The sequence below is a fragment of the Coturnix japonica genome, chromosome 11, assembly GCF_001577835.2.
Source record: "Coturnix japonica isolate 7356 chromosome 11, Coturnix japonica 2.1, whole genome shotgun sequence".
Lineage (NCBI taxonomy): Eukaryota > Metazoa > Chordata > Aves > Galliformes > Phasianidae > Coturnix > Coturnix japonica.
Genome location: NC_029526.1, coordinates 9,694,522 through 9,705,314, shown reverse-complemented (window position 1 = coordinate 9,705,314; position 10,793 = coordinate 9,694,522). Strand labels below are relative to the sequence as shown.

General features: G+C 42.4%; 2 protein-coding genes across 3 annotated transcripts in view; both read left to right on the top strand.

The window, feature by feature from the left end:
• The window catches only part of LOC107319232 (fatty acyl-CoA hydrolase precursor, medium chain-like), a 9,894-nt gene extending 6,492 nt beyond the window's left edge, over positions 1–3,402 (top strand). The window contains 1 exon segment of the mRNA XM_015873907.2: positions 2,777–3,402. Coding sequence (XP_015729393.2) covers positions 2,777–3,062 — 286 coding nt within the window. The 3' untranslated portion in view covers positions 3,063–3,402.
• Positions 3,403–7,126: 3,724 nt separating this feature from the next.
• LOC107319292 (fatty acyl-CoA hydrolase precursor, medium chain-like) overlaps positions 7,127–10,793 on the top strand; it is a 19,319-nt gene continuing 15,652 nt past the window's right edge. The window contains exons 1-6 of one of the 2 annotated variants that reach the window (XM_015873989.2): positions 7,127–7,283; positions 7,920–8,124; positions 8,873–9,017; positions 9,439–9,572; positions 9,879–10,032; positions 10,591–10,692. In XM_015873989.2, the coding sequence (XP_015729475.1) occupies positions 7,214–7,283; positions 7,920–8,124; positions 8,873–9,017; positions 9,439–9,572; positions 9,879–10,032; positions 10,591–10,692 (810 nt within the window). In that variant the 5' untranslated portion in view covers positions 7,127–7,213. The remainder of the gene's footprint in view (positions 7,284–7,919; positions 8,125–8,872; positions 9,018–9,438; positions 9,573–9,878; positions 10,033–10,590; positions 10,693–10,793) is intronic. The other variant, XM_015873990.2, reaches the window with a different exon arrangement.

Here is a 10,793-nt window from a genome sequence, read left to right as displayed (position 1 = left end):
TTCTACCTCACTAATGTGTAGTTTGTTGTCACAATCACAGGAAAACATCCCTTGATTCTTTCCTTTTTTGAAAAGGGAGAGTAGAGGGAAGTGCAAAATACTTATGGAAATAAAAATCAATAATGAAACATGGAAGAAAAAAATCAGTCTTTCAGGTTCAAACAGGCCACAGAGGGTGGTGATACACAGGCACTCGTTGACCAAGGAGTTTGTGGATGCCCCATCCCTGAAGGTATTCCCAGCCAGGCTGAATGTCGCTCTGAGCAGCCTGGTCTGGTGGTTGGCTACCCTGAACATAGCAGGGGAGTGGAATCAAGATGATCATTGTGGTCAATTTCAACCCAGGCCATTTTGTGATTCTATGGTATCCAAAGGAATCATACAATCATAGAATGATAGAATTACTCAAGTTGGAAAAGAACTTAAAGATCATTGTGTCCAGCCACAACCTAACCTTACTACCCTAACTCTAACTGTTAACAACCTTTCACTAAATCACGTCCCTGAGGACAACATCCAAACAGTTTTTAAACACATCCAGGGATGGTGACTCAACCACCTCCCTCGGGAGTCTATTCCAGTGCTTAACAACCCTTTCTGTAAAGAAGTTTTTCTTGATATCCAACCTAAATTTACCCTGATACAAGTTCAGGCCATTTCTCACTGTTCTTTCACCTGTCACCGGCAAGAAGAGCCCAACCCCACTCTTGCTGTAAGCACCTTTCAGATACTGGAAGAGCAGTAAGGTCTTCCCTCAGCCTTTTTTTCCCCAGAATAAACAGTTCCGGTTCCTCAGTTGCTCCTCATAGGGCATATTCTCCAAGACCTTCACAAGACCTGCTTCAGCACCTCAATGTCCTTTCTGTACTGGGGTGTCTAAAACAGAACACAGTACTCGAGGTGAGGCCTCACAAGTGCTGAGTATGGGGGCAGGATGACTTCCCTAGTCCTTCTCACCACAACATTCCTGATACAAGCCAGGATGCCATTGGCCTTCTTGGCCACCTGCGCAAACTGCTGGCTCATATTCAGCCATGTGTCTATCAGTACACCAAGGTCCCTTTCCATCAGGCAGCATTCCAGCCGCTCCTCCCCAATCCTGTAGGGTTGCCTGTGGTTGTTGTGACCAAAACACAGGACCCGACCCTTGGCCCTATTGAAACTCATACAGTTAACCTTGGCCCATTGATCCAGTCTATCCAGGTCCCTCTCTGATGCCTTTCTCCCCTCTCGCAGATCAACACTCCCTGCCAACTTGGTGTTGTCTGTAAACTTACTGAGGGTGCACTCAATCCCCGCATCAGGATCATTAATGAAGACGTTAAATAGAAGCAGCCTCAGTACTGAGCCCTGGGGGACACAGCTCATGACTGGCCACAAATTGGATTTAACTCCATTGACAACAAATCTTTGGGCCCAGCCATCCAGCCAGTGTTTCGCCCAGCTGAGTAATACTGGTTATATCTTGGAATTTATTGGGAAATATATTGGAATTTATAAGAAAATATATTTACAGAATATGTCATAGGCATCACAGTATGTTGTATGTTCCTTCTGCTCTTCCTTATCGAGAGCATCCTTGGATCTCATTATTACAGCCTCCCTGGGAGCAGAAGTGCATCTGTCAAAAACCAGCCATGGGATCACAATTGTTTTCCTGTTCTGTAAACTGTTACAATCACAGGAGCTACAGGCAGGATGTTCATCTGCAAGCTGGAACAGTGGCTGCTTCTTAATTTAATGTGTTTGGCTTTTCTTTTAACTGTATGTGCTATTATAGGCCTATAGGGTAAGAAATTAAACATCAGGATTCATTCATACATTTTCTCTGGCATTATTCATTATCACTACTTCCATTTTCATTAGACTATAGTACATACATTAGCAGTCAGATGAAAATACAACCCTTTCTCTTGTTTGAATTGGTTCGATATTTCTTTACTGTTTTCTGCATTCTAGATCAAGCATAGCATGCTGTTTCTGAAGCAGAGGAAGTTGTTTATGCTGCAAACAATTTAGCAAATGCTGATGTTCTATAGCAAGCTTTTTGTCATTACATAGAAAGCAGTTTGTTCTTTCTCATGAAACAGATTGAGTACAGCTCTCATTTTGAAAGAAAACTATGAGAATTAGAATATATAAAGTTTTTTCACCACTTTTACTTCTTTAATTACTGTCACTTTCACAGTAGTTCATGGTCTGTGTCAAAGTCCATGCAAACTGAAGTATTCCCTTTTACTCCAGTGAACTTAGAGCAATCAGCTGTGTTGTAAAAAGCATGAATTTCATGCTTTACTAGAATCTTTTGATTTAGCTTATATTTGTATCTAGTTTTTACTTATAATGACCCTGCTCTTAGAGAAACAACTAGAGAACACTGCACGGTCTTTTGCTGTTTTCTCAGATTTATAAGGGAAAGCATTCTAATAGCAGATGGTCTTTGTGATATGCTGAGGTGCATTTACGCGTGGTCATATGTGTAACTGCATCTAAGGGAATATTCTTGAAATGCTAAAAGATGGAATTCCATCCTCTGTATCAGAATGAAGAAAGCTTTACCTCATCACACCCGATTGAGAATTTCAGTCCACAAAAGCTGGGATGAGATCTATGGAACTAAACATGTGGCCAGTTTCTTCAGTTGTAGTGGGACTCGCGAGACGTTGGTTTGTTTATTTATTATTGGTTGTGCTTACTGGTTTCTGGAAGGACAGAGCAAATCCTCTGCACTGCCTCGCACCCTCAAGTTTCCACTGCCTGTAGAATAACTATGCTGATCTTGTTCAACTGCCCTGAAATCTTCTTGTGATGATTTCTGGATTGCTAACAACTGTCAGGGTTTTACTCTTTCTTTCTTTCTTATTGTTTACAGGAATCCCAATGGGGAAGGTCTGGCTGAACAGCCATCCTACAGACTAAATGAAAAACGCTTGGAGATAAATCTAAAACGAAGGAAAGACAGAAAGTTGAAGGAAAAGAAGGTAGACTTCTGGGAAAAGGTGTTGTTTGAAAAGCCAACTAGGAAAAGAATGGAAAACAAGAGAGTTACTATAGAGCTATAACTTACCGTCTAAACATGCATAATAGGCATAGTATTTAGGATAGCAAAAGGAATTATTGGAAATATTTTTGGAGGGTAAAATAATGTGTCCCTTCCTTTCACCTTTTCTTTGCAGTTCTCATATTTACGCTTATTTGCTGTAATTATTGCAGTGGAAAGATTTTCACTTGGTGCTTTTTCCTCGGTCCTTGTCCTCAGCAGAATCCTTTCCTTTGCAATACAGTTAACAGATCTGTCTGCTACTCAGGTTTTTCTGTAGATTTGCCATTGCTGAAGAAGAATGTGGCAGCATTGTTGTGTTAATAAAGCTAAATCAATAAAGACCTGATTTGCAAGTAAAACTGTCTTTCTCATGTCAAAGCTAGCAGTGGTGTTCCAGAGGTTTTGGTGTGATTCACACACAGAAATGTCCTCTGAGATTTTTAAAGAAAGTTGTGTTCTGTGAGTGAGTTTTACAGCTGAGGTAGCTGTACATTTCTGACTGTTTGGTACCTCGTCTGGAACAGGAGTGCAGTGCTGGAATTCACATTGCTTGTAGATAATAGGAAAGGGGACAAACATTCTCTACTAAGCCCAGCTACTTTCTTTTTAAATTAGCTGTATCTGCCTTAGAAGGATCAGCTGTGGTAGTGTTAGCTTTGTGCTTTCTGTATTTTCCATGGTGCTTTATTTACACGGCACTCTAGGCTGCGCTCTGTGCCAACTGTCAGTTCCAGGTGTCTCTCACACTGGGTCACAGGTCTCATACTGCACTGGAGGGTGATTTCATTTGCCAGAATTACTCAAGCTCCCATTTCAGCTTGACTGCCAAGAAGTCTGGATCGCATCATTTCAGCATTGCAAAGAACTTCTCTTCCATGTGTACTTGCTTCCCACATGTTACTCCAAGGTTGCTCCAGCCATCCAGCTGTATTGCTGACCATACTGGTACCTCCCAGCAGCATTGTGCAGCTCTGTAGATTTTATGGTTGCTACACCCATAATCCTCTTGCCTTTCTTTAATCTCTATCTGTATCTCTGCAAGAATGTAAGATTGTACCCAGCTACTCATATCCTATGTTGTACTTTTGCTCAACCTTCTCTTCTTTCTGAATTACTTGGCTGGAGAAAACACAGCAGTGTTCCTGATCTCTTTCTTCCCAAATTGTCCTTCATTTTAGTAATGTGAGGGGAAAATATCTTGATGGATTTTGGTTCACGCACTCTTCTCTTGGGAGCTGTACTCTTCGTTTCAAAAGCAGAAAACCAGGCAGTATTGTATGTATATGCTCAGAGTATATGGTCGTGGTGTGTGTGCATGCAGAGAAGTGCAGATGAACTGACTTCTCACACGTAATCACATTGCTAAAATTAACTCATTTTTTTTGTGCCTGCTTAGCAGTGAGTGCTCTGATATTCTGTCCCATCCCAGTGATATCCTGGTGTGAGATTGCCACATGTCAAGGAGACAGTCTTAAAACTGTCAAAGCTCTAGCTTCATAGACTCTAGTGCTAGGTTTATGTGCTCCAGCTTCATTTAGCCTTACCGAGAGGCTGATTTAAAAAAATATAATGAAGACTGGAAGCGACACCTCCACTTTAGGCTGGTATATGACGCAGATGCTATGGATGGGGCGTGGGGATGAGTTTCTGAACAAGTTGACACGTGGCACAATTACAGATGATAGGAGAGATGTGAGAATATAGATAGCATCACATTGATAGTATGTGCAATGAGTAAACGGCGCTCTGATGAAGATATCACAGAGAGTATCCGAAGAGGAGAGAGGTTGCAGTATGGTGATGGTTGATGTAATAGAAGCAAGAGGGATCGAGCGAAAGAGTAGAGATATGATTATACGATATATATCATGGGACCTATGCATTGTTCACTGATTGAACGTGAACTGCAAAATGCTCTCCATGAAGATGAAATGCCAGGTAGGCCTCTGACTAACGTGCGAAACTTCCACTTGCCAGGTATGAGCATCGTGTAGCCTCTCACGCGCATGGCGGACGCACAAGCGTAAAGTCACACTCACTACGTATATAGCATGTTAAAGTCTGCAAAAATCTAAGTCCACTTGGGTAGATATTTCAAGAGGCCAGGGAGCAGGTCACTCCCAGAGCACTGCCCCATGGTTTTTTTGTATATATATGGCTTGAGACGGCACTCAGGCACTTTGTGATGAAGCCTTTCAGAGGATGTGAGGGACGGAAGGTGCGAAGACGGTCAAAGGGGCGTGCACATCATAAATCACTCCGTAATAGTGTAAGGACTGGCAATGGGATCATGGCTGAGACAATATATCATACAGAAGGCGACAGGTTGAGACTTGGAGTAATAAGTTACGAGCAGATGGTTCTGGCACTTGAAATGGCAGAACAGTAAATGAAGCTGATCAATAAAGCAAATTAGTGAAGGCAGAGTCTTGAAAACCAGAAGATGAGGACATGGAAAAAAAATGCTGATGGAAATCAATAAGGTTTGCTTCAGCAAAAGGAGGGAGCAATGAGTGGACTACACTGTGTTTGGCCTTGTAGCAAAGGGTTCCTCCTGTGGGTTTGTGTGTTTTGGTGCGTTGGGGCGTGCAGGCCCATCATGGTGGAAGCCAGGTGTCACAAGCAGGGATTCTTTTGTCTGTGAGTTTTACCTTGCGTAGAGCCAGTTTGCTAATACAGGCAGCCACTGCAGTGTAATGTAGTGGCCACCCTGAGATACTTTGCAGTGGTATTCAACTAGGCAAACAGGAGTGCAGAGTTTACAGCTCTGCAGTAATGCCCTTTGCTTCCAGGAAACATTTATCACAGAAATAAGGTAGAAGGTAGTTTATGTTAAACACCAGTATTTGAGCTCCAGGCTCCTGTTTCCTTGCCTTTATCCATGCATACACGGATCAGACAATATCTTTATGACTAAATGTGCAGAATCAAGACAGCCCAGTTTTCATGGCACAAGATTTTACTCTTGAGAAATAGTACAAGAAAAAAAGGTTTCCAAGAACGTCCATGTAGCCTGAAAAATCTACCTAGAAGCTCCTGCCTACGTTGTTCGTGAACTGAGAGTCACTCCCTGAGCGTTCTGGTTTAGTTTCCCAGGTTTGTCCACACGAGTTGGGTGTGGAGTAAAGCATCCCTTGTGAATAAGTGAAGTAAAGCTTTAGCACACAGAACTATTATGTGCTTAATACACCGTGTAGAACAGATCTAATCGCTGGGTTTGGTACACGCATAGCTGAAAACAAAGGTGAGTCACTAAATTAATCTACAGAAATGCTGAATTTGACAAGTGAGATTTTTCTTGACAGGTAATTATGAAACAGCATTTCTAGGTAAGATCATTTGACTCTGGGGAAAAAAGGAGAAAGAGAGAAAAAAAAAAAAAGAGCCAGGAAAACAAAGTCAGAGCTCGAAATGTGAAAGTGCCAACTAGTTAGAGATGGACAATCCATTCCTATTCAGTACCTTCTTATTGATAGATGTGAGTTTTCAAGGATGTAAACCCTCCTGATGTTTCAGAGGGATTAAATGTGTTCCTACCACTCAAATCCTTGAATTTGGCTCCTGTAGAGCAGCAGTGAAGTAAAAGTTCTCCTAGCTGTTGCAAAATTCGTGTATGCTGACATACTGGCCAAACATTTCTGACTGCACAGCACTGAGTGGTGAGTAGAGTATTGACCGTGCAGGAAAAGATAGGATTCTTCTGTATTGCTTCTCAATCTCTCTCGCTCTGTCTTCTCGCAATAGTAGGAGAGTTTTCCTGTTTATTCTCTGTGTAGTTAAAGCAAATCCTGACTGAAATGCTGAAGAGGGTAATGGTAATGGTATTGCAGCAGGAAGAATCTCCTGCTTTCAGTGCATTTTTTAGCAAATCCCTGCTGCCTGAAGTTCTGTGAAGGGGAGTAATAAGGAGCCCTAGGCAGCCGATACGAGCCTTATAGGGCCGTTGTGCACAGCCCAAGGTTCCGCTGTTCCCATACTCAGATAGACTACATTATACTCCCCTTGGAGAAGTGCCATTCCGTCCTGACAGTTGCTGAGGGCTGGTCCTGCCCGATTTGGTTCACAGCTTGAGCACTGCTTTTCCTAATCAGTGTTTGTCTTGCGCAACAGCTGCACTTACAGAGTACTAAAGGCAGTGCACAGAGTAGGTAAGTGTGAGTCGGCTGCAGAATGGCAACTGAAAAGAACCCGCTGCTGTCCTTGATTCTCACCGCCGGGCTCACGGCACTCGCAGCTACTGGTAAGCTTCCAAAGGGTTTTTCACTGTTGCCTGCTGTGAGGAGTCAGAGCGCATGTGCTGCTCACATACCCATGGGAATGCCAGCCTTACGAAGGTCCTGGGCTCCCAACCCTGCTGCACAGAAGTGAGGCCTGACCAGCAAAGAGCTCCTTGTTTCTCCTTGTTTCTTTCTCTGGGCTGCTTCCAGGCATTTGTCTCATTATTTTTTTCACATGCAGCGAGCAAAACTAAATTCCTATTGTGAAACTGTGTCTTTTGTGCACTCACAGATCCTTTTCTAAAACAGGAAATGCCTTTTCTTTGTGAGGGCAGTCCGATGGACTTTTAAGTATCAGCAGCGATCTACAACCAGTTACTGATGTGTGTGGAGAGTGAGCAGGTTATATGCTGCAGGCATGGCATTGCTGCGGGAGATCATACCTGGGAACACTAACAGAATGAGGGTGAACTAATGTCAGCTCTATGTCTATGAACTATGTCAGCTCTAGGAATGAGTGTTTGTTGAAGGCTTGTGTGTGAAAACAAGTTGTGGAAACAAACAGGGGGTGCTTATTCAGGCACCAGAGCTCTCAGAAAGCCGTCAGTTGCTCTTTAGTAGACCAGTCCATGATGTGATGTTGTGCACACAACCCCCAGGGCAAAAAGCTGAGCAACCAGAAGTGGTGACCAAATACGGGACTGCGCGAGGATACCAAGTGAAAGTAGATGCAGCTGAGAGGAGTGTCAATGTCTTTCTGGGACTTCCTTTTGCTAAGCCTCCTGTTGGACCACTGAGGTTTTCTGAGCCCCAGCCTCCTGAGCCATGGAAAGGTGTCAGAGATGCCACTTCCTACCCACCAATGTAAGTAAAGCAAGAAGAAAAGCATTTATCTTCTCAATGATTTTATATTACCTGCAGTTTGAGGACACTGATATGCAGGGTGATCCAAAGCCACGAGGAAAAAGTCCTTACTGTCATCTCTCCTCCTCTCACATCTGCTACAGTGAACGCATTTCTGAAAAACTCTTTATAAGCTGCTGTTTGTATCGAGTGCTGTCTAATAGGCTTTATAAGTGAGTTAATGCGGATCAACACCTGACTGACAGTGTGCTTTATTGCAAGCGTGTGGTCGTATTTTTAAGCTGTGTAGCTTTGCAGCAGAAACAATGAGAAGCTGAGGAAACATTGGAAGAAAATATTGAATAGGACATGTAAGAAAATGCGCTTGTACTGGTGCTCTTCTTTAGAGCCTCTAGCCCAGTAATTGCAATACAAAAAGCTACTGAAGTTATGTAGTAATTATTATGCAATTTATTCAAAGTGATTTATAGCTCTACCTGTCTGCAAGGATACTTCTGTAATGTTCTGGAGGTTGCAAAACTGCATTTGGTACCAAATTGTACTGCTCTGGACTGTGGTCCCTTTTTACAGGTCTTACTGTGCCAACTTAATGGAAGAAAACATATTGAAAATTAAATCTTTACTGTATGTTTTCTGTTGCATAAAATCCAGAAATGTACCAGAGCTTTGTACTTTGCAAAACAGCTGCACTTTATGGCATTGAGACTTTTGTTATTTCTGTTGATTGTTATTTCTCTTATTTCTCCAGGTGTCTTCAGGACAAAGTATTAGGACAGTTTGAATCAGATTTTGTTACTACAAGAAAAGAAAAGTTTATTCTGCAGATGTCTGAAGATTGCTTATACCTGAACATATACACACCTGTGTCTACAGAAAAACAGGAGAAACTGCCGGTAAGAAAAATCATTACAAAATCTCTAGCAAGCCTAATGGCTTCTGTGATTTGATGTGACAGATTAAGCCTTTCCTTTAATCTTACAACAGCTTCCCGAGGGTTAGAACACATGCACAGCAAACTTACATCCTACACAGTATGTGAACATAGTGGCACAGTTTTTAATGATTAACACATAAAATCATACTGATTGTTTTTACTGAATTAGTGTTAGATTTCCTGCAGAGGCACTGGTAAAATTCAAGCATTTAATGAAATCAGTACGTGTTGTGAGGCTGCCAGCCTCCAGTTTGATACCAGACCTTTTGTGAAATGTAATCTGAAGGACTCATGAGTGAAGCAGCACATGCTGGGATATTTAGTCTGCATCACAGGGAGCTCTTCCTTATGCTGAATCGCTTCTGTTTTTCCCCTTCCAGGTCTTTGTGTGGATCCATGGAGGTGGACTAGCTTTTGGATCAGCATCACCCTATGATGGTTCAGCATTAGCAGCCTTTGAGAACACGGTAGTTGTGGTAATTCAGTACAGACTGGGTATTCTTGGATACTTTAGGTAAGATGTGCTGTCTCTGGTTTTGATAAGCAATTTCCAAAATTATGCATGCAAATCCTTTGTGAAAAGACCAGTAGAATATTTGCCTTTGCAAATAATCTCTCTGTTTCTTAATTACACGTGCAACAGTTGGCAGCAACTTACAAGTCCCAGATGCTGGTCTGATCTCAACCCTTTTCAAGCCAATTCTTTATTAATTATAGAGATGCTCTTAAACAGCTGTTTCCTTATCCTGCACATTGTCTTCATCTCTGCGTTGTTTTCTTTCATATCAAGCACTTAAAGAAATTTGTTATTTCTTCCCAGCACTGGTGATAAGCATGCTCGTGGTAACTGGGGGTATTTGGACCAAGTGGCAGCTCTTCAGTGGATTCAGGAAAATATCATACACTTTGGAGGAGACCCGGGATCTGTCACCATCTTTGGAGAATCTGCAGGGGGAATCAGTGTATCTGCTCTGGTGAGTTCATCACAAGCACGAATGTTAATTAATTGGGAAAAAACAAATAAACAGTCACGGCCTGCAGTCATTCTTAATATGTAAATGAAATGTCAGTGAGAGAAAGTGGGTGGCTTTAGGATAAACCACACATGTCCTTGTTCTGATACACTATGTGATAACAGCGCAGCTTCTGACTCCTCCATTGTAGTTGTTTTTCCCCTTCAGCAGCACAGCTGCTCTGTTGGACAGAGCTATACCTGATGCATATCTGGCCTGCACTGTTGTTCTGTGAAGTCTCAAAAGCAAAGTGCTACTGGAGGGGAAAGGGCAGGCATGAACCTATCCCTGTTAATGCTGGCAGAGAACTTTGCACCAGGGAGCTATGATAAGAGGCTATAGAGTAACAGTTGGATGACATGTTTTCTAGGAGATCTTATAGGTCTTTTCCAAGCTTATGATTCTCTGATTCTGTGATTTCAAAATGGCAGTTTCTGATATTGAAATTCTGTGTCAGTGATCAGAACGCATCCCCAGTAACGCTTGTTCTTCTTTATGGATGGTGCTTTTTATTTCCAGGTCTTATCTCCACTGGCAAAGGGCTTGTTCCATAGGGCCATTTCAGAGAGTGGTGTTGCAATCAGGCTTTTATTCACTGAAAGGCCTGAGGAAGAAGCACAGGTGGGTGTTTTGTATCATATTTATTTCTCAGATAGTGTTGCACTCCTGCACTCCTGACTCCAGACTCAGTGGCAGATAGAGCCCTTCAATGGGAAGTACAT